Below are 24,723 nucleotides of genomic sequence, written 5' to 3' on the forward strand. Positions count from 1 at the left end.
CACTGTAACAGACCAGGTCAGATAGATAATGAGCTTAGTAGTACAACAATGCTTAACTGGAAGATGCACCAATGATGTTACTTAGTAGGGTGATGAAACGTCTGCATACAAACCAACCAACTCAGCAGGCAAACTAACTACCAGTGCTAACGCAGTATCAGTGTTGCACCTCCCTGCCCCAGACATCACTGATCGACTCATTCACACAAACACTTTTGGCCACAGAGTTGTGAAAGAATAGGGATGTTGTAGGTGGAGGACCAAAAGGTGTCAGCAGCATCCATTGCGCTTTATACACCTTATTCCTCTTGCTTCCAGATGATGCAGCAAGGTTTCACTGCAGATATCCAGCCATGGAAAATCAAGTTATGGCACATACTATAATAACACCATTTGGGGCTACACAGAGGCAAACCACCAAATGCAAGGTGAAAGCTGGGACTTGCATTTATGACAAAGCACCCTCAATAAGTCTTGTTCCCTTTTTTTTTTCCATGACATCTTACTGCATTCCCTGGCCCCACAGAAGAGATGGAGGGAGCCTGCTCGCCAGTGGAGCCCAATGGAATTAAGTGTGTTTGGGGGATCCCCAGCTTTGGTCTGGATGAGCCAGACATGCCCGGAGTCATCTTGCTAGATATAATTTGGGCCTCCTCAGTGTGGCCTTCCACCCTGCCTCTATGACCCTTGGATGTAGAGGCTCTGGCCCTGCTAGAACATCCTTTACATGCTGTATGTGGTACCTCCTCTGGCTGGATGACTTCTGGCACCACCCTTTCTCCTTGTGAAGAAGAGATACCTGCAGGGCATGCCAGGCTCCCTGTCCCTCTGTTGTCATCTCCTCAATCCAGAGTGGGGTCTTGTGAACAGCTTCTCCAGCAGATTCACAGTAGCTGGACTTGGCTCGCCATGGCTACTGCTGCTGATTTGTCCATCAAAGCAGACAGTTGTGTGACTCACTGCACTACTGCAGCTTCGGTACAATGAGAACCATTATGTCCCACAAACCTGTCTGCCACTCCTGCTCCTCCATGCACACATATGAAGTCCCTTATTGCTAACACTGCAGGCTGCTTTCCTACCCGAGGCTGAGCAAGTCCTGAGCGACAGGGGCTTAGGATGCTTCCTTTGTGGCCAGCTGTGAAGCTGTCACAGTGAGATGCTCACCAGATTGTGCCCCAAGCCTAGAGTTCCCACTGAGGTGGTAGTGTATGAGAGCTGATTTTGGGGAGGGGGGGGGAGGAGCCTAGTTCTTTTACTCCCCAAGGTCTTGGTTCTTGCACCCTCAGGGGGTTGAAGTGGTCACTTGTGGTGGAGCCACTGGCTTCTCAATTTATGTGGTAGATACGTGCGTATTTGTAAGACGCAAGAGAAAGTAATCAGTCACAGCCTTCGGTTAGAAATGGTGTGTACTGAATTACACAAGCAGTGAGGTTGATGTGAGAGCTGTAGTGAAATGAATAATGGTACTTACTGAGTTGAAGAGGACATGAATGGGAAATGCCCACAGGCATAGCTCTGATCTTCTCATATAAGAGCCAGGATTTGCTCTTCTTATGGGGTGAGGAGCCGAATGTCTGACACACCTCCACCCATATGGAGTCTCTTTGCCCTAATATAAGCTTTCTTCTGAAATGAGAAAGTAACTCAGTGAGTGAGATGCAAGTGGGTGGCACAGCTGCAATCCTGATGCAGGTGCTCCAAGGTAGGGCAGAGACAGTTCATATAAGGCTAGTGATGATAGCAAGTGAGGGAAAATGTTGCAAACAATAGTGAGAGTGAATTTGCAGAGAGAAGAGCGTGGCATCCTGGCACAGTACAGGAGGTCATTCACTTTCTTATAGCACTGCTGGCGTTCAGGAAAATTATTTCTTTCCTTTGTACGATCCCCTCCATCATAACCTTGCGTCCTTGTTCGTGATTCACTATGCTATCTTCCCCTTTTCCAGTATCTTCAGATTCTGTCCATGAGCAGTGCACCTTCAGAATGCCTATCCTCATCCGGGTACAGGACTTATAAAGATGACTGTTTTTTGGCAGATATCAACTGAGTGGTGAGTTGTTCTGGGAAGGTCAGGGACAGAATCGGACAGGACAGGAGCCATAGGTACAGAACGTGGTGAATTTAACAACAGTGAGAAATCTCACTAGGGCTTACAACAGCAATCAATCAATCAATCCAGAAAATGAGCAGAACACTGATTTAATAAAAAAAAAGATTCAGCCCTGTGTTTGAAATAAATGTAATTGAATCAGAGGACTATGTAAAATGCTATTACAGAATGGTCACTATTTGCCACAATCACCTTTGTAAAAAGGCCATTAAGTTGTTCCCTTTCATGGCCTAATACTAGATCTAAAATAGTGTATTCCCTAATCTGGGTTCTTCATTATTATTTCTCTAGAAAACCATCTTGTAATCATTCGAAGAATTCATCCTCCATAAATTGAATACTAATAAAATTTACTATCTTGCTATGCACACTTAATTTCCTGACTTAGTCTAGTGGTTTATCACTGCTATTTGCCCTAAGAATGACATTTGCTAAATGTTTTGTGGCCCTTGATGCATCTTATTTGCAGGGTGAAAGTGAGGACTGCAGATGCTGGAGACCAGAGTCAAGATTAGAGTGGTGCTGAAAAAGCACAGCAGATCAGGCAGCATCAGAGGAGCAGGAAAATCTCCAGGGTAGAGACTTCCAGCCTCATTCCTGATGAAGCGCTCCTACCCAAAACGTCGATTTTCCTGCTCCTTGGATGCTGCCTGACCTGCTGTGCTTTTCCAGCACCACTCTTGCATCTTACTTACAGTCAAAGTGATTCTACATCTTGAACTTTAGAATGAAGGTAATCTATCACTACAGTGCTAATGAGTGTTAGTTATTAGAGCTACTTCCCTATGTTGTGCCAGTTTCCTGTTCTTCCTACATCTCTCATATCCTTGGATATTCAGGTACAGATTTGGTTTCTTTGGAGCCTTTTTAGAAAGGTGGCTCACATATAGTTTCTATTTCAGCTGATAATTTATCAGTTTTACAGTGAATGCGGTGGGTATTCAGATGCAGAATGCATAAGTCAGTTTTTTGTAAACAGCCCGATCTGCTGACACACCGCATTTGCAGTTGCTACTTACTATAAGTGGATTAGCACTATCATGATTGTTATCTTGATCTACTGCCTTATTATTTTCCTTTAATTTAATCAATCTTCCCCAATGTGATACCCTTCCTCCTTTTAAAGCTCTTTACTTCCCTAGTAGCATGATTTGCTGGAACACTGATCCTAGTATGGTTCAGTTGAGTCTATTCCAATTGTATAACCCAAATATTCCCAGTGCTCGTGCCCCATAGATTAGAACTTGCTTCTCCATATTCATTTGATGTGAATACTCACTTGTCATTAACAAAAGAATACATAAGCAATCTTTCATCTATGAATTTTTTCCATTCTGGCTTTTCATTCTGCAAATCCCTGTAGTTATCATTTGACACAATGATGCCATCGGATTCATAAGCCAATTTCACTATGAAGCGATCGTCATAGCAAACCACTCTCCGCCCTTGTACCCGCCGGGATGGTGTGAAGACTAGAATTTTATCCTTTTCCAACTTGCGCAGGATTTCTTGATCTGTGAAAATAAAACAACCATTTTGCATTTTCTGAATCGTTACAGTATTTCAGAAATCAAAATTACATTTCTTGCTTCAAGGCATAACTTAGGATTTTGATAGCTATAGGATCATTTAGTCTCTAGGCCTACAGTAGCAGACTGAACTAACATTTTTGTTGAACAGTTAAATACAATTCAACATCTGCTCAAAAAATGGAATTGCAGCTATTTTGGGGGTGAAAGAGGAAAAGGCAGTATCTTAAACCATAATTTTCAAAACAAATACTTTCAGTTAAAAGAATTAGAACCCTGTGGAAGGAGATGCTCCAACTATGGCACAAATTAAACTACAAGAAAGGACTATATGGTTCCATTTTACAAGAAAGATAGTAGAGATCTATAGTTCCCTGATCTATCAGTGGGTGAGAAACTATAGGAGAAAACAGTGAAGGGGAAAATTAATCTCCATCTAGAGAGAGGCAAGGTTTGATCAGGGATAGTGAGCATGACTTTGTCAGGAGGTGGTCATGCCTAACAGATTTGGTGACATTTAGAGAAGATGACCGTGTGCGAATGAGGCAAGGGCAGTTAATGTAGTTCATGTGGATTTCAACTGCAGTAACAATGGGATAAAGAAATTAAAAGCTCATGGAGTCCAGAGTAACTTGGCAAGATTGACCCAAGATTGTCTCCTATTACTGAGCCAGAGGGTCATAGTAGAAGACTGTTTGTGTGACTTGATACAGGTGCAGTGGTGAATCACAGCATCATTGTTGGATTTCTTATTGCTTGTGATTTTCATAAATGATGCAGATGAGAAATTGGGAAGGATGTTAAGTTAGTTTATGGAGGACAGAAGATCGGCCAGGTGGTTGACATCGAGAAGGAAGATGCTAGGTTATAGCAGAATGTACATGGAATGGTCAGATGGGTAGATCAATGGAGAATTTAACCACGATAAGTGAGAGGCTATGCGTTTTGGAAGAAGGAATAAAACATTGTAGTACTCAAAGAACGGCAACACCCTAGGAAGCTCAGAGCAACAGGGGACTTTTGGGGTACTTGTCCACAGATCCCTGAAGGTGGCTGGACAGATTAATAGGGTGATTATGATGGCAAATGGCATGCTTGCTTTTCTCAATTATGGCAGAAATTACAAGAATTAGACAGATTATGTTGGAGCTGCACAGAACTTTGGTTAGGCCAAGGTTGAAGTACTGTGTGCATTTCTCGTTACTAAATTAGAGGAGGGATGTGATTGCACTGGAGGGAATGCAAAGGCAATTCATCAGGATGTTGCCTGGGATGGAGAACTTCAACTATGAAGAGAAATTGGATAAGCCTGAGTGGTTTTCTTTGGAGCAGAAAATGCTTAAGGAGGACCTGATAGAGATATATAATCTTATGAGTGTAGGTGGAAAGTAATTATCCTCTCATTGAAGGGTCAGTAACAATGGGACATAATTTTAAAGTTAAAGGAGGGAGCTCAGAGGCAATGAGAGGAAAAACATTTTCACCCACAAGGTGGGGAGGGTGTGGAATGTACTGTCTCAGAGAGTAGTTGAGGCAGGAAACTTCACAACTTTAAAAAGGGTTTGGATGCATACTTGGAAGTGTCATATATTCAAGGCTATGGGCTTTGTGCAGGAAAGTAGGATAAATTTAGGTAGTTATATATTTTTAATGCTACAGACAAAAAATAGACTCAAGGGCTTCTTCTATACTGCAAGATTCTATGCTTTGGAGATAATGAATGCATTAGTTTTAATCTTCAAGAATTACCTAGATTAGCCATGGATGGGGAAGACAGCAAATGTAATTCTTATATTCAAAGAAGGAGGGAGACAGAAAATATAACTATAGGCCAATTAATATGATGTCAGTATTTGATAAAAAATGTTTATTAGCATCACGGTTACTGGACACCTGACAAATATGACCAAGCACAGTGAATTTACCATTTGCAAATGGAGTCTTTATGGCTGTAACTAATAGGGTGGATAAGGCTGGGTTGGGCAGAGACAGGTGGATGCAGTGCATTTGACTAAGCCAAAACGGATAATTCCCTTAATCTTTTTGGAAACTCTGAGCAGGCAGATAGGTGTTGGTTTAAAATCTCATTTAAAAGACAGCCACTCCAAAAGTACAGTACTCCCAAATTATTGCACCAGTAATCTTGATCTTTGCATTCAAACTCTGAAGTAAAATCTGAACTTGGGACTTCGTGGTTGAGAACTGAGCCACAATTCACATCAGGACAGGGTTTAATGGGTCTTGGATATTAGAGGCATTAAAGAGTATATAGAGAGAAGGTGGAGAGGAAGGATATCATTAAGCTGGAGAAGATTCATAAGAGATTTACCAGGGTGTTGACGGGTATGGAAGGTTTGAGTTATAAAGAAAGGCTGGCTCGGCTGGGACTTTTTTCACTCGGGCATAGGAAGTTGAGAGATGACCTGATAGAGTTAATGGTAATTGTCTTTCCCTAGGATCAGAAATTTCAAGGCTGAGTGCACACTTTTAAAGAAGAGAGGGGAAAGATTGAAAAAAAAACAAGAGAGGTAATTTTTCTTTTATACAGAGGGTAGTTCGCATGTGGAATTAACTTCCTGAGGGAGTGGTGGATGTGGGTACAATTTCAATGTTTAAAAAGACATTTGGATAAGTACATGGATAGGAAATGGTCGGAGGGACATGGGCCAGGAGCAGGCAGGTGAGACTAGTTTAGTTTGGGATTATGGTCAGCATGGACCGCTTGGACTGAAGGGTTGGTTTCCTGCTGTATGACTCAATGTCTCTATGTGATACAAAAAGAAAATTCAGCATACAACTGTCTCCATTTCCTAGGCTCTTAAAGAAAACGTATACAAGCTGACTTTCATTTTCAAAACATCAACCAAGACTTCTGTCCACAAATAGAAATGGAAAATGTTGTTATTGAATAACATAGCAGTTTTGTTTGTACTAACTTCAGAAATTAAGTAGTGCTATAATGAAACGTCATTGACCCTAAACATATTCAGAGTTTCTAATGTTGTCAACCTGCGATGATGGCATAATGAAACGCTACATTGCATATTGCTCTTTACTACTCAGACAATTTAATAGCTTCTCAGCCTTTTGTGTCCTTAGATTAGCATTTCATATATGTCAACATGAAGATGAAAGTTTGAGAGATCAAGAACTGTAGAATGCTCATTTTGTGCTTACGGCAAAATGGTTGCAGAATTACTCTCTAGAAATTTAAAGTGAAGTTTTAAGCTCCCTAATCAAAATGCTTCTCCAGTATTTGGTTATTTTCAAAGCAAAGTGTACTTTGGTAGTTAATCAAATGTGAATAATGTCCAAATATTCAAAAATGAAATTAAAGGAAACTGGGTGCAGGTAAATTTACAAACCTAAGGGATTGCTCTGTATGGAATAACAGACTGACAAGACAATTTGTGTATATCTAATTTGGAAGCATAAAAGGCCTGAAAAGAATACAAACCTCAGTTGGCAGTTATATCTAGGAGACTTTGCTCTGAAGTTAAAAAGACTCAGATATAAAATAATATTCCTTAAATTGGAAGAATTAGCACACTGTTATTGTCAGAAATGGAACTGAAATCCCCACTTCTCCCCATTTGTCTGCAATGTAATTTTGCTAAGGCCGATGTGCTTCCAAATCACCAGTGCATGGTCAACTTACAAAACAGCCTTTCAGATTTAGATAAGTATTAACATCTCACACTCACCCAACAATGATCTGTTGCTATGCCAAACACACAACAGATACCAAAGAAAGATACAATTAAAGAAAGGAGTACATTTCCATCAAATGTTAAAAATGAAACAGAATAGTTAACAATTCATATGTCTTTAAGAATCCAGTGCAGGACGGAGCCTTCCCTTTCTGGGGCTGAAGTTCAGATGGCTGGGTTCAGAATTCAGATACATTATAAAAGGTTTCTTTAAAGGTTTCTGTTCAGCAGTTGCTTGTAACTTGGGATCTAACTTCTTTGCTGGCAAACTCAGGAGTTTCCAAACAAGCTCATGGTGCCTCCCAATTTTTAAAAAGGCCAAATAACACAGCCTGTTCTTTGCAGTTGTGATCGTACTGATATTAATTTGCAGACTGTCCAATAAAGGAGGGAACTTTCCTCACTCTGAATTTGAAGTTCAGCTAAGTTCAGATGGATGAGGGCAGAATCTGGGAGGCTTAGTAGGTTCTTTTGAAGTTTATTCATCAAGTGCTGTGGACAAATCCTGTAGCTCTTGCTACTGAAGGTCCATATTCTTTGCGGGCAAAGTCAGAAGCATTTGGAATGGGTTCAAGGAGACTTTTTAAAAATTACAAGCCTCAGTTCTTGAGAAGGCCAGTCAGCACAGCCTTTTCTCTGCAGTTGTGATGTTGTTGATGGTCGTTTGGAGACCGCTTCCATGCGGACTGAGGTTTGTTATAAAGAGGATATCAAAATTACTGTAGTTTTGATCACATTATGAATTGCCACTGATACATAATGCAAGGTAATAGATAACCTTTCACAGTAACAGTGCAATTTCAACCACAAAGTCAAAAAGTTATTGATAAGCAATAGACGATAAATTGATGTCTTTAGAATTTCACTGTGGTACCCAGATTTACCACCGCTCATTTATACCCAGGTAGAGTTTGAGACAAAGAAATTCTTGCTTATTGTGTCTGGGATTTGGAGCAACCCTTTACAAGTACAGATATGAAATTGCACAGAAGGTGCCGCACATTATAATTCACATTGGAAATTTTTAGAAGCTTGAACATGGTTGCAGCCACAGAAGTCAGTTGACCTCATAGGAGCCATTTTTAACTTCCATCAGAGTCTGTTTTTAAAAAAGAGAATATAGTTTGGAAGGTATTAAAAGCATTTCATGCCTGCATGGGCATTGCAATACTTTGGTTCAATACAGAACTAAAGTTGCAAAAGCAGTCAGAAAAATTACTGAGCCAATTGATCTAATACAGAAAGAAAATAATTTGCTACCTCATGGGTGGAATTTTTATACATAAGACTTTGTGCACTGCTAATCCATCAGCAGCAATATTACTGGCAATATTTATTCACTAATTCAAACCAATTGAGTCATTAAAATAAGTTACCCGTGATGAGGGCATCAGGCCTTGACTGTTCCTTCCTCCAGGCAGGCACAAACACAGTGATATCTTTATGACTTCTTTCCAAAAACCAGTCCACTGCTAACTTAATACCTCGACAGGAGAACACTTCCTTGTTACCATGACTGCAAAAAATAAAAGTGAATCTTAAACCCAGATATTTAATATCATTTTTTTCCCAGTTATGTCAAAATAAAAATCAGCAAGTTAGAGGTAGCACTACAAAAAGTGAACTAAAATTTGTCAAAAAGCATCTTTATATACTGAAACATAAACAAAGAAAATGAAGCACAGATAAAAGTAACAATGAACTTTAATGTAAATTATGAAGGTAGATTTAAACCATCGTGAAAAGTTGACTGTTCAGGAGGGGAAGGATTAAAAAAAAGGGAAAAACTATTCTGAATTACAGCACAGATGCCCTCATTTGATTTATGGTACTTGCGCCAATTCTCACTCTTCAAATCAAATCAGCCTAGTCTCAATTCTTTACCCTTTCTCAAATCTTATATTTCAACTCTCTTAGTATTAGGTCTCAATCGCTATAAGTAAAGTATGTTCCAATACTACCAAGAACATTTTAATATAATGGAAAAGTGACAGTTTTAACATCCCTTTAAGTAAGTGGTTCAACAAACATCCAGAACAGTCACAGTTACTTACGACTTTAAATCATTTTCACAATCTTAAACTTTCAACCTTAAACTATTCAGTTTCAGAAGGAAAGACTCAATTTCTTTGAAATATCTCTTCATAACTATTACTTCTAATTCTTTAATATTAATCCCACAAATTTCACTCGTATCCTTCTCATAGGTCAAAAATCCTTCCTGTAATAGGGTGCCTGCAAGTGTGTACATGATAGTAATAAAGCGGCCTAACTAATGTCTTCTTTAACTATTCCTTTTATAAATCGATGATGTCATGCACAAATTACAGAAACACTTGGACTTTTTTTTAAAAATTGTTTTTCTACAAAATGCTACCTGGAAAGATTTCTTGCAGATGACTGAAAATAGATAGTGACACCCCCAGGGTTAAATTCTGGGGCCACTTCTGTTCCTTAAGTATAATAATGGTTTGAATATAGATCTTTAGAATGAATTCTCACATGCATTAGTAGACCATGGTATGTTGTTGTTGTATGTCCATTCCTAACTTGTCACAAGTCCAGTTCACTGATACCTGTACTCACTGACCTACCTTGTGTATTTGTCTAACCAGGAGTTGGAGTTCTTCGACTACTGAAAAAGAAGGATCAATTTACATCTGGGGACTTTTTATTCAAATGAGGAAAGGTCCCAGGAAATTGCAGAATTTTAGGTCAAGTCTTTTGCTATTGAATCATAAGACCATAAGAAATAGGTGTGGAAGGAAGGTCATTCAGCCCATCAAATCCACTCTGCCATTCAACGGTGGTTGATGGGCATTTTAATGCCACTTATCCACACTTTTCTCATATCCCTCAATTCCTTGCGAGCATTCGTCAGAACAGGAGAGGGGATGGCAACCAGTTGAAATCATTGAGGAATTTTTTTTTAAAGAAAGCATACTTTTAAATGTAAAAATATAAATTCAAAAAGGCAGTGTCTCTAAACTTCACCCAAGAAAGGCACCAGTGATTTTATGGTTTCAGCATTCAGTTCTGAGTTTTTGTGTATTGATAGTTTTATAAAAATAATTTTATGGTATATCAACAGTTTATTACTAAGTTAATGTAATTACTTTATCGCCATAAAATGACCATAGTCAAGCTTAATATGATTTTTGACTGCTGTGTCAAGCCTTTTTTTTGGAAGTGATTGGTCAAATTAGATAGTTACATAGATCTGCATGTATGCAACATGCTAAATCCACTTATTTCAGTTAAAAGCCAAGCCATTGCATTTAAAAACAGTATCACCACTGTACATCTAACCTTTGAAAGAGCATGGAACCTAGCAACAATTCCACATGTTTGGTTTGATGAATTTCATTGCTGCAGTCAAACACAACATTTAAATGTCCACTCCACACTTCCTTTGGCGCATCTCTGATACTCTTGCTCAACCTGGAACCCTCGCATCTGGCTTCTTATCTTACTAGTGAGTTTTGAGAAGATTTGTATCTTACTGACGAGCAGGTATCAGCTGCTGTAATTTCTCTATTTCCCTCAACCAATTTCATCCAACTCCCTCTGTACTGGTTGTAATCTGCACTTCCAGATGTAACCCTGACTGTCATCAAACCTGCTGACAAGGGTTGTGCCACCTTTGCTGCTTTTACAATCGTTATTAAAAGTAGGTTTGGAGTGAGGAAAATAAAAGATTAGAAAAAAATCCTCAGGCCCGCACAGTAATTTACCAATTGGTAAAGAATCACAGTAATATAGCCAAGATACACAGATGGAAAACTTATTGAGACAAGGGAAACAATTTTAAATCACTAATTTTGCTAATATAATTAACTTGGTGCAGACTTTAAAAATCTGTAAACCTAAATATTATGCCATACCATGTTATTATCTATAAATTGATTATTGAAATATTTTCTCTGTCTCTAGCTCCCACAGTCCATTTTGAAAGTAACTGTGGCACAAGTCAGAAGGCTGCAGCTGTTATTCTGAATATCCTAATGTCAGCAAAAATTCAATTTGGGTTTGGTACTCTGCCCTCATCAGTTGGTCAGAAATCTTCTTTTGGCTTTCAGCATCTATTTTAAGATCATGTAAAATCTAATTGCACTTAAGTACACTTTGACAAATAGGAAAAAAACCCAGACGCCTTAAAAAAACAAATGTTCTAATAGGTTATTTGCTTCTCAAAATCAAATATCACTTTTTTTTTTAACAGCAATGAACTATGTAACTTATTGGCAGCACAGAGGAAAAGAAAGCATGCTGCACAATGAACTGCACCTTCATGCATGTCAAGGAGTTCAAAAACTGCAAAACTAAAATCAAAATTTAGTGAAAACTGGAATTGCAAAGTTACGCTGATTCAAAATCATTCATTTGAAAAACTAATAATTTCCACATACGGCAGTTAAGAGATAATATTGCAGATGTAGTTAGTGATAGTCAAGATTCAAATAATAATTTTCATGTATCCATCTTCCAAGCTTTAACAACGAGAAGCCTAGTTAAAGGGTCTAATATAACTATTCACTTGTGAAATGGCTCAATATCATTTTTTGTTAGTAGTGGAATACTATGCTTCCCTCTTCTGCTGTACCATCATCCCTCAGGACAAGCCTTACTTTAAACTAATAGTTCTGATTGGCAATTCAATATTCTACAGTTACAGCTACCACAGTCTGGGAGGCAAGGACAAACACACAATATTTCCACTCACCTCATTGCCACATTACTACCATCAATGACCACAGGCTTTAGATTATCACCATCATCCACCAATTCTTCTATAGGAGAGTCAGATCTTTGAGAATCTGTTGAAGTTGTATCACGTGGAGTCATAGTTCCAGGGTTACTTGTGCCACAGGAAGTATCAGAATCAAGTTTATTCCCCAGTTTAACAAGTTCGCCTAGCATATCATTTGGTAGAGCATCTGTTCCCAATTTATTTAGGACAAGCTGTACCTGCTCTTCAGAATATCCAAGTTTCAGTGCAAACTCCATTTTGGTTTTGTAGTCTTTATCATCATCAGTTGATCTTAAATCTTGCTTTGGTTTTGGTTCACCATCTATTTTGAAATCCTGTAGAATCTCAGTGCATTTTAGTAGATTTGATTCTAAGCCTGGTGATCTACAAAGCTGTTGATGAGCTTTATTTAAAGGACCAGCCTCCAACATGGCAATTCCCTGTTGCTCCAATTCATTGTCTGAATCCAAGTTGGCAGAGTCTTGCATTATCCACTCCACAGCATTCTCTGTAGTAGAGTACCCTTTATCCATTGCTGTATTTTCCACCATTGACCAAGATGTTATCACGTGTAGCAGTTTGTCAGTGCTTTCCACATTGAGATGTAGCAGTCCCAGAACAAAGTTGTTCTCATGCACAGAATGATCATTTAAACCCATGAACTTGTTGCTTGTATGTGTAGTCAATCCTGAAGTTTTGCATGTTTGAATATGTAACAGGCTGTGTTTCTAGACAGTGGGAAATAAAAAGAATTACAATATGCTTTGTTCATTACCTTAAGAAAGTGTAAAGCTAACCAAACCCGTCAAATTAGACAAATTTAGATCAGGTTGTTTTCTCCAACAGTTATTTCATTTCTTTCATGGCATTAGGTACCCCGATGCAAGAAATGTAGAGGTATATACCACTTTTGTTTGGACCCTGACCTTTTCATGAATGTTTTAGTCTAGAGATTTGTACTGCACAGCAGTGAACAACTTGTTAGAATGTAGGTATTCCTTTGTCACTGAGGATTCAGATACAATTCCCCATTGGTGGGGGCATCTTTAAGCTGGAAACAAATCATACACCTACAGGAGCACTGTAATTAGAAGTAGCCACACAACTCAGTGCATTTTATCTCTTTGTTGAGGTTAGAAAATTGAGATCAGAAGTTTTTGTTACTGTTTTTGGTGTCATCACTATACTGTAGCTTATCAAAAGACCAGTCTCCTATTTCATTGCAACACATTATGCAACTGTACCTCATGGATGTCAACAGGTCATTCAGACACTTGCTTCTTCCTGACCCTGCCCAGAAAATAGTGACCTCTGCACTCCTGGTGCAAATGATGCCTAATTCCTATGCACTAGCACCATGCAAACAAGCAGATGCTTTTAATGTGCTAGCATATACCAGTGCAAATATATGAGCTGTGCAAATGTAGCGGGCATTCAGATCACAGCAAGAGTACGTTTTGCTTCAATAGATATCAAGGGAAAAACCTATGGTTGTATACATGTTAGTGAAACTCAGTAACAGAATTTCAAATATATTAATTTACTCATCACACAACTAAACTAGCAGTGTATTGAAACTTCAATCGTCATCAACTGACATTGTAAAAACAATCCTTTTAAGGTTTGTTCATAAACACACCAGTAATTTAAATTATAGCCGTCAGTTAGAAAGTATTTTGGCCACGTGAAAAAAATCATTTTTAGGCTGTAGTAAATTTATATTGCAGCTGCAACATCACCGCAGAGGTTTTGGTTTTGGATCTCCTTAACAATTTGGAGATATTTTCTACATTAGTCTATTCAGGCATGTTATTACACATTTCAGGAGCGGGTGGGACGTCAACGTGGAATTCCTGGCCCAGAAATAGGAACACAAACAGCGTACCACAGGAGATCCCCAAGCAGTTTGTATACTTTGATTAAAACTGACATTTCAGATTCCATTAGCAAGCAAGTAAGCAACCTTAAGAAAAATCAACTTGAAACTGAAGTCACTGGTTCTATTATGTCAAGGCCATCAAGAATTTTCCAGTTTTGTGAAGTGGTTACATATTTCATAAAATTTAAAATAAGAGGTAATATCTAATATGCAAAGATATATTTTCCCCAAAAGCAGCGAAATTAATTTAGAGAGTAAACAAGGAAAATCAAGCAACTTTCACTTCAAAGTTTTAAGAAAAAGTGATAACATCTCTGCAAGGCATTCTGGAACATTAATAAGCATTGCATAATATAAATGCAAGTTGCCTGTGTAGAATGATAAGACCCATGTTCTTTTGCTAAATAGCTCTCCCTTAATTAAACGCTCACCTCACTGGAACACAAACAATACTTTCAGTAATCAATTTAAAATTGAAAAGTGAGTATACCATGTTGAAGAACATATAAAGCTGTAAAATAGAAAATCACAGAATCATAGAAACCCTACAATGCAGAAAGAAGCTATTTCAGCCCATCAAGACCTACCAACCCTCCGAACAGAACCCCACCCAGAACCACACTAGCTTCGTAACCCCGCATGGCACTATTACCATGGTTAGCCCACCTAACCTGCACATGCCTGGACACTAAGGGGCAATTTTTAGCATGGCCAATCTACCTCATCTGCTTTGGACTATCGGAGGAAACCAGAGTACCTGGAAGAAACACATGGAGACACGAGGAGAACATGCAAACTCTACATAGTCGCATAAGGCTGAAATCAAACCTGGGTCATCATACCGCTGAATATAACGTATAAGTATAGGCAAATCAAAATAGCACTGAAAACAGCTGCAATGGGAGGAGACTCAATATCTACACAAATCAATGCACTCAAGCCTACAAGACTTTGGGTAGATAATTTTCCAATCGTCCCAATACTTAAAGGAGCAGAGCCAAAAAGGCAATTAAAGTCTATTTCTCATGAGACCAATGTACCATAGCAAAATTTTAAGATCACATTCATGTAGCACAGTTTCCAAGTGACCCTTGCTTCTTGCCCTTAATACTGATGATTTAAAAGTACTTCATCTGCGGGATTAACACAAGTCATCAACAGGCCTGTGTAGGAAGGAACTCACTTATTAAGGAATGTAGCCTACGGCAAGAGCTTGCAAGTAGAGAATTTTAACATAGGGAGGTTCTGGCTGACCACAAGAGTCAGAATCCTACAGCACAGAAACAGACCCTTTGATCCAACTGGTCTGCACCAACCAGACAACCAAATCTGACCTAGACCCATTTGCCAGCATTTGACCCATATCCCTTTAAACCTGTCCTATTCAGGTACCCATCCAGATGCCTTTTAAAATGTTGTAATTGTATTCCATCTCTACCACTTCCTCTGGCAGCTCATTCCATATAGGTATCATCCTCTGCATAAAAGTTATCCCTCTGAAGCCTTTTTAAATCTTTCAGTCTTGTGAGGTTCCCTTCTTGAGATTCTTATAAGGTTGATGCAACTGTAGTATGCCAACCTCTGTGAACAGCCACGACTTATTTCAGCAAGTACAAGCTTTTGGAGGGTCACTTAACACTCTTTGTGAAGCTTGCGGAGCGTTTCAAGCAAGGCTCCCTGAACAAAGGAACCATCTGCCCTTTTATTCAGAGTTTTACATCACAGTCAGTCATGCACACAAGATTAAAACCCCTGCCACACCCCAAAGTCACATGCCACCCAAAAATAACAGGGCGCGACCCCTAAAACAGTGCAATTAGATCATCACATCCTGCCTGAAAGACAGAAGAACACACCCTGGCGTGCGCCCCCCCCCCCCCCCCCCAACCCCAGACATCCAACTTATTATACGTCAGCAGAATAAATTAACCTTTTAACATCTCACCCTCACCTTACACCTATGCCCTCTAGTTCTGGACTCGCTCACCCTAGAAAAAGACCTTGGCGATTCAAACTTATCCATACCCATTGTAATTTTATACACCTCTATACAAGTCAACATTGGACACACCAAGGAAAAAAGCTCCAGCCTGTACAACCTCCCCCATAACCCAAACTCTCTAGTGCAGGCAACATCCTTGTAAATCTTTTCTCCATCCTCTCAATTTAACAATGTCCTTCCTACAGAAGGGCAACCAGAATTGTAGCAGTATTCTATAATGCATTATCCTGTCCATCTGCAACATGACATCCTAACTCCTATATTCAGTGTTCTGACCAATGAAGACAAGAGTGCCAAATACCTACTTCACCACCCTGTCTATCTGCAACTCCACTTTCAATCAATACAAGGTCAGAAGTGGAAGAGAAGTAGACTGTAATTCCAGAAAAGCAACAGCTGCTCACCTGGCAGCAAATTGCCCAGAGATGGACAGCACTAAAAATCTTCAGGCACAGTCAGAAGTAACAGTAAAATACTAAAGTTCTCTAAAATCAGAGATGGGCAAAGTTAGCCAATTACAAACAAGTGACCTAAGAGAGCAGAAATGATACTGAGCAATGGGTGAATATGGATCAGATCCACAGCAAAGGAGCCACACCTGCGTTAGAGTCATGGAAACACTCAACAAAACAGAACAAAGCACTAAAAGCTCTGAATTGTAAATGAATGGCCAAAAATACTTGCCTTCAAAACAAATTCTGTTTTCAATATTAAAATCGCTTGCTGAAGCCTGCAGCTAGAAGCACAGCAGAAGAACTAGAGTTGGAAAAACACTTCAGTCAATGAATATGCAGGGAGTGGGTGATGCCACTGTGTATCCTCCATGAAAACCACAAGATACCCATTCTTTCTGCCTGCCACAGTCATATTAGCAGGACAACCAACCTGTTTGGCTATGTTATGAACATAACCACCATCAAATCTAGGAGCAGGATTCAAGTTTGAGCTTCTGGCCCAGAGCCAGGGACACTACCTATTGATGCGTATATTCTGCAGCAGCACATTGGTTCCTTCAACCTTGACAAACAAAGTCTTGGAGTTCCTGACGTTTGCGTTCATTTTATCTCCGGACTAATCCAGAACAAGTGTGGTCCATACAAATTTATTTCACGTTACTTCAGCCCAGGTACTGAAGGAAATCTTAAGCCAAGGTGCTACAAGACTATCTCTTGGCAAGTTGCGTTGCATACCATGTGGAAGGTAAGTTCATGAATCAAATCAATATTGATGACAGCACAATCACGTCAAAACAATTTCCAGCCTCTACCATGAATTGACGTCAAGTGTTACTCTTGTGGATTATTCATCGTTCACACTTAACAGTAAAGTCCTGGAGAATGTTGCTGAGCTTGGGATGCAGGTTCATAGTTCCTTGATAATGAATATACAGGTAGACAGGGTAGTGAAGACAGCATTTGGTACACTTGTCTCGATTATCAGTGCAGAGTATACGAGTTGGGAATGTCATGTTGCAGATATACAGGACATTGGTTAGGCCATTTTTGGAATACCTTGTGAGATTCTGGTCTCCCTGCCATAGGAAAGATATTGTTAAACACGAAAGGGTTCAGAAAAAAATTTACAAGGATGTTGCTGGGATACGAGGTTTTGAGCTATAGGGAGACACAGGCTAGGGCTATTTTCCCTGGAAATGTCAGCGGTTGACCATATAGAGGTTTATAAAATCATGAGGGGCATGGATAGGGTGAATAGCCAAAGGTATTTTTCCCAGGGTAGGGGAATCCAAAACTGGAGGGAATAGGTTTAAGGGAGAGAGGAAAGATTTAAAAGCAATCTAAGGGACAACTTTTGCACACAGAGGATAGTGCATACCTGGAATGAGCTGCCAGAGGAAGTGATGGGCCCTGGTACAATAACAACATTTTAAAGGCATCTGGATGGCTACATGAATAGGAAAAAGTTTTAAAAAAAGGATATGGGTCAAATACTGGCCAATGAGAATAGATTGATTTAGAATACGTGGTCAGCACAGACAAATTGGACTAAAGCATCCGCTTCTATGCTGTAGAACTTTGTCTCTATGAAGAAACTGCAATACCTACATAAAAGCGAGAAGATTTGCACATTTAAATCAAATTAATATAAATTCTTTAAGAGTACTTTCAACACCAAAACAGGAGACAACAGCAGCGGCAAATTAAAGCTTCTTCAAACATACGTAGAGTCTGGTATGGTTGAAAAAAAAATCAGCAATCAGATTACAAACAGCACAACTTTTTTAAGTGATGAAATTCAAAGATTTACATCGTAACAGAAGCCATTTGGCCCATCATAACCAAACTGACCAAACAGACGTATTCAACCATATTAAAGCCTCTATCTCTTGGTCCAAAGTCTAGTGGGACCTCCAAAATGAGATTTTCTGCCTCTACCTTTCTGGCACTTGCTTGGCAAACTTATGAAAAAAAAATGACAATTTCTCATTTCAAGCTTAATTCCCATTGAAATAAAGGCCCACACTCCATAATGTTTTGTTAAAGTTGTATGGAATATTGGCAAGGTCACTCCGGATTACTGCATATCATTTTGGTCTTCTCAGTTAAGAAAGGATATGAATTTATTAGATTTAGAGAAGGTTCACTAGGCTGATATACCCGAAAGAGTGCAGAGATTGTGCCTCGGTTCACTGCTAACGAGAAGTAATCTTATTGAAACATATTAATGCCCTCTGCAATCTCCAAACTCTATCTCACTAACTTTAATTTCTGCTGATCCTTCCTGACACCATGCTGCCATGTTTGAAATCAGAATTGGAGAGTTGTAACAAACACCAATATGGGGGCCTTGATAGCATACCTTTATGTATGCAAACACAAGAAGCTGAACAGCCACTTTTGAATGAATATGTTTGCACCAGAGCGAGATGGACTTCATCAGTAAATAGGTGGTAAATAGAAAGAATAAGGATTTTTTTGCCTATAAGTCTCAGTCAACTTGTACACAAGTCCTACTGTTAGTCAAGTATATAGGGTAACTGGATGTTTGCTGTTTAAACTTCAATGGATTTTATAAAGGGATTTTTAATTAAGAGTCAAATGCTTCAGTCATGTTTATGAATGCACTACAGAACCTGGCGGTGCTCTTGAAATTTTTCTTGCATTTGCCTGACAGAGATCATGTCAGAGATTCCTCTTGAAGGTGTAACTTTGTACTGTGTCTTTGGGAGGGGCTTTCACCAGCTACAAGGAGGAAACAATTCTGGAGAATGTGTTACTGAAGTAGTCCTGAAGAAGGCTTACACCAGAAATATCGACTTCTCCAGCTCCTGATGCTGCCTGGCTTACTGTGTTTTTCTAGCCTCCTGTCTATGGTTGAATGGCCTATTTATGGCAGTATCTTCTTTCCCTATTACCTGTATTTTGTTTTTATTAATTTACAAGGACTTTCAAGTTTCTGTGAAGATCACAAAGACTCTCAAATCATTCCATGCTGTACTTTTCTGCAGTCTTTCTCCATTTAAAATTCTGCTCCCCTATTCTTCCTTCACATTTTCTCCCATTTTTTCCAATCCACATTGTCTTTACCTTCTCAATGTCTGTAATCCTATTCCATTAGTTAGGTAAAATCAACATTCCGTGCTAACATGCTATCTCCAAAACTATGGGCTCCTAACTCAAATAAATAGTTTATTACGATAAGTCATACAATAAATGTAATGAGTAACTATCTAAAGCAAAACCTCAACACAGGTCTCTTAAAATTCTCAAATAGAAATTTGTGTCAGGTAAACTGCAAAATTCTGTATGGAATTCCTCCCAGCAGTTTCTTTTAAAAAGTTGTACAAGCATTCCTAATTAATTATTTAGTTTAAAATACTGAAGTTAATATTCAGAACATTTCTACGAAGACTTACATTTATTGACCCACTTAGAGTAACTCAAAGAATACCACAAATGGCTTGCATTCCTTTCTGCTTATTACCAATCAAACCTTTAGTTCAGCATCTAGTTCTCACTTAGTGATGAATTGCTACTCCTTTCAAAGTCTACCACACTTACTAGAATTCAACATAGAATTTTTGTACTGAAGTTGAATTAGAAAAGCTCTTTCAAAGAATATGCACAAAGTTGAAGATGTACACTACTGCATACTGTATCTGAAATGCTCATCTTATGATCTGATCCTATTTGTCAACATTACTGACGAATCATAACCATGCCAGAAGCAACACTTATCCAGCTGTCTAATGTTAAAACGCCTTTTACTATTGGAAGGTCAGTTGCATCCAATTTTAGGTAGCTTTGATGCATTAAATCATGGCTAATCTTTGTGGCATCACCATTTGCTGTATTATACATTACTGAAGCTCTCACTTCAGCTAAATCAAAATCACCCACGCTAAATTTAAAGCTGGTACATCAAGTGATGTAGAAACCACCTCACGGGTGCCAAAGGTGTAAGCTCACCCATGATTATCCATCTGGGAAATTAGGAACAGGAACAGGTCATTCAGCCCCTTGTGCCTGTTTCACCTTCAATGAATCACGGTTAATCGGTTGGCCCAAGTCCATGTATCTGCCTTTGGCCCATATCCCCGAATACAATTAGACAATCTCACAAACAAGTTGACTTTCTAATTTACTCATGGCTTGTAGGCAATACCACAACATGTTTCAAATCATAAAGTATGAATATCCATAAATATGTACATATAATACTCTCAACAAAATAGATCACCATAAGGCAATCTGTATATTTTGTAGAGGCAAGTGATTAAGACTAGAACAGAGGTTCCAAAATCATTGGATATGACTGCAGGGTAAGCAATTTGGGTCATGGCCAGGATTGGCTTCAAGCTTTCATCATATGCACATGCCTGATTCTTTTGCCTCTAGCCGTGGTGCAGCAGGGAACGGATTGAATTAGAAGGGAATGAATTCTGAGGTCTCATCTCTGGCTGTGATGTGTGCACCCAACTGTCACAAATAAGTTCTTAAGTATGACAAAGATTTCCTCAAGTGTGGGTTAATTTGCATTTTCACCAAATCCAAAGTGCAGCCAAAGTGCCTAAGTTGTCTCTAAGTGCTGTCAAGTGAAAGCATGAAGTCAAATAAACCTAAGTGGCACTTGAAAACTCTAAGGAATATATTGGAAAAATGCTCATGGTTTCCAATGACAAAGAGAGAGACGGTTCATATTAAGTGCACCTAAGATGTTTCTGTAATAGCTGAAAGAACACCTTTTGAGGTGAGCTTTGCACCAAAGACAATTCAAAAGGAGTAGAGAATGAAAATGTTCCTTTTGATTGCAAAGTTGGATCTTATACTAATAGGGCTCAAGCCACAGCATGCCACAAAATAAGCCTGTTTATCTTAGGAAATGAAGTTTCTCCTTCTGCTCTTTGGACTCTGTATGATTCACGGGGAACAACTTGGAACCAAAGAACTAAATACAGAACAAGATGAGGAATTGCAGTGGGTCACGTCAATTGAGATCTGCATCAAGTCTCACTCGCTTCTTGCATGTGAAACTTGCGTGAAGACAGTGGTGTCTGACCATGATGTTTCATTGTTTCCCAAAAAGGTCCCCTGGCTGTCAAAAGGGTACAAGTTTTTGAATTGTTGTGCAAGCCACTTGTTTTTAATGGACTGCACAAGAATAGATGTTATTGTTTTTCCTCAGTGTCAAAAATCAGATTTGCCTCCTTTCTAATTTCAAAGAAGTACAGCATTCATGAAGAAAATTACATTTTGAAGAGTTGTATGATGCTAATTTCGACTTTCACCCAACTTGGTGCCTGATCATGAAATTGGAGTAGCCCACTGTCAATGACCAGATATTTCAGCTACTTGGAGGCGTACGCTTTATCTTTTTCCTCTAACTTGGATGACAAAATTTGATTGGGTCCAAAACCCTCTTCAATGTCAGTCTGAAGACCTAAGTTTGACTACTGTTGAAATTGAAAGACTGACAAATTAATTGCATTCAATTTTTACAAGAAAAATCTATTTTCAAAGTTTCACTGAAAGAAGTTAAAAATCACACAGCACCAGGTTATAGTCCAACAGTTTAATTGGAAGCACACTAGCTTTCGGAGCGACGCTCCTTCATCAGGTGCTCCTTCATCGGAGCATCGCTCCGAAAGCTAGTGTGCTTCCAATTAAACCTGTTGGACTATAACCTGGTGTTGTGTGATTTTTAACTTTATACACCCCAGTTCAACACTGGCATCTGTAAATCATCACTGAAAGAAAACTGATTCAGCATGAAGACCCCCACTCACCTTGACATCACATAACATACACGAAATATGCTCATTCCTTTTGCCAGCATTATAGAGAGAAATAGGGTTTAGAGCACTTGTCTGCCTCAAATCTAGATATCAATCAACTCTGAGCATCTAATCTCTGATCACTCTATGCTTTTTTGTTTTTCTTTTTACTTGTTTGTAGGTTACAGACTTCACTGCCTGGCCCAGGTTTTTTGCTCATCCCCTCCATTACGCCTCAATTCAAAATGGCTTCCTAGGCCCATTTGAGGGTAATTAAGTGTAGGCCAGACAAGGTAAGGTCAAACAGCAACCCGGGAGGGGGGGGGGGGGGGGGGGGGAAAGAAGAGAGAGAGAGAGAGAGAGAGAGAGAGAGAGAGAGAGAGAGAGAGAGAGAGAGAGAGAGAGAGAGAGAGAGAGAGAGAGAGAGAGAGAGAGAGAGGGGGTGTCGGGAACCCCTACTCTTGGATCCAGGTTCAAGTCCCACCTCTCCAGAGGTATCTAATGACATCTCAACAGGTTGTTTTAAAAAAAAGTAAATACAAAAGGCATTAGTAAACCAGATAAGTTTTTAATGACATTTGTCAGAATATTAGGGCATGTAAGTAGGGTCATTATGCCCATCTTGTCTGAGCCATGTAACTACTAGCTGGTGATCATGTTTTTCCCCTATTTATTGAATTCAAATTCTTACCAGCTGCCATGAGATTCAAACCCATGCCATCATAACATTAACTTGGGGTTGAGAACTCCAGTCAGAGACTACTGGATATATGTGTGCCAGTGAACACAAACTCTTGGAGCCCACTGGACCCAATTTACAGAACAGTTTGAGTTTCAGACAGAAGGACATAAAGAGTCAGCTCATTTTCACTAACAGTTCAGTCATCTTCTTTAATGGAGGACTATCTCTCAACTGTGTCTGGCCCACCTCTCCCCATTATGCTCTCACCCCTTTCGATCTCTATTATCCTCACTTTCCATCCATAAGTCCCCACATTCAAACAATCATCCATGGTTTCTACCACCTCCAAACACAACTTCGCCTTCCCTCCACTGTCAGCATTCTACAGGGACCATTCATCTCATTACTATCCAAGGCTCCAAACACATCTTCCAGGTGAAGCAGTGTTTTGTTTGTACCTCTTACAAATTGGTTTATTGCATTCACTGCTCACAACATAGGCTTAGTGACCACTTAACGGAACACTTCTGTCCACAGAACAACCCCGACCTTCCAGTTGCTTGTCATTCAAATAAAACATCTTGCTGTCTTGCTAACATTTCTGTCTTGAGTTGCTACATGTTCCAATGAAGTACAACACAAGCTCAAGGAATTAAGTCCCCACTTTCCCCTTAGATACTTTACAGAAATTCCCGCCCTCCCCCCTCCAAATCCTTGCCCCGTTTATACTGCTCTTAGAAGAAAGGACCCATTCTCTCCCTTTCATACCTTAATTTATACACAGTTTACATCGATGTTTGCACTGGGCCTCTACACCTTCTGCTCCCTTGAAATCAAAACATATTTCTTGAAATACTCACTGAAAATACCATCCTCTGCCTCTATCTAAACTCGAATAAACAGTTCTCTAACCTCTTTCTATTCTGAAGAATCATACTGGATTTGAAACGTTACCTCTTTTCTCTCTTCACAGATGCTGCCGGACCTGCTGAGTTTGCCTAGTACTGGCATTAAGTATGCCTTGATATTGACAAATCAGGAAGAAACACAGAAAAAGTCATCTTCTTGAAGGACATTTTTGAATTAAGATTTTAAATAGAACATAGAAAAGTACAGCACAGAACAGGCCCTTCGGCCCACGATGTTGTGCAGAGGACTATTCCTAACCTAAAATAAAATAACCTAACCTACTCACTCCTCAATTTACCGCTGTCCATGTGTATGTCCAGCAGTCAATTAAATGTCCCTAATGACTCTGCTTCCACCACCACCTCTGGCAATGCATTCCATGCATTCACAACTCTCTGCGTAAAGAATCTAACTCTGGAGTCTCCTCTATACCGTTCTCCTAGTATCTTTAAACTATGACCCCTCATGCCAGTCAATTCTGCACTGGGGAAAAGTCTCCGGCTATTGACTCTATCCATGCCTCTCATTACCTTGCATACCTCAATCAGATCACCTCTCTTCCTCCTCCTCTCCAGAGAGAGAAGTCCAAGCTTAGTCAACCTTTCTTTGTAAGACTATCCCTCCAGTTAAGACAGCATCCTGGTAAACCTTCTTTGCACCCTCTCCAAATCCTCCGTATCTTTCCTATAATAGGGCGACCAGAACTGGACACAATATTCTAATTTTGGTCTCACCAGGGATTTGTAGAGCTGCAGCAAAACCTCGGGGGTCTTAAACTCGATCCCCCTGTTAATGAAAGCCAAAACACCATATGCTTTCTTAATAACCCTATCCACTTTGAGGGATCTACGCACTTGAACACCAAGATCCCTTTGTTACTCCACACTGCCAAGAATCCTGTCTTTAATCCTATATT

General features: G+C 39.4%; 1 protein-coding gene across 2 annotated transcripts in view; it reads right to left on the bottom strand.

Annotated features, from left to right (window-relative positions):
- The window catches only part of LOC140481368 (probable ribonuclease ZC3H12C), an 81,499-nt gene that overhangs the window by 16,222 nt on the left and 40,554 nt on the right, over nt 1-24,723 (bottom strand). For both annotated transcript variants that reach the window (XM_072577450.1, XM_072577449.1), the window contains exons 2-4: nt 12,077-12,831; nt 8,730-8,869; nt 3,394-3,628 (exon numbers count right to left, since the gene is read on the bottom strand). In XM_072577450.1, the coding sequence (XP_072433551.1) occupies nt 3,394-3,628; nt 8,730-8,869; nt 12,077-12,762 (1,061 nt within the window). In that variant the 5' untranslated portion in view covers nt 12,763-12,831. The remainder of the gene's footprint in view (nt 1-3,393; nt 3,629-8,729; nt 8,870-12,076; nt 12,832-24,723) is intronic.

This window comes from Chiloscyllium punctatum, chromosome 9 (assembly GCF_047496795.1).
Source record: "Chiloscyllium punctatum isolate Juve2018m chromosome 9, sChiPun1.3, whole genome shotgun sequence".
Classification (NCBI taxonomy): Eukaryota; Metazoa; Chordata; class Chondrichthyes; order Orectolobiformes; family Hemiscylliidae; genus Chiloscyllium; species Chiloscyllium punctatum.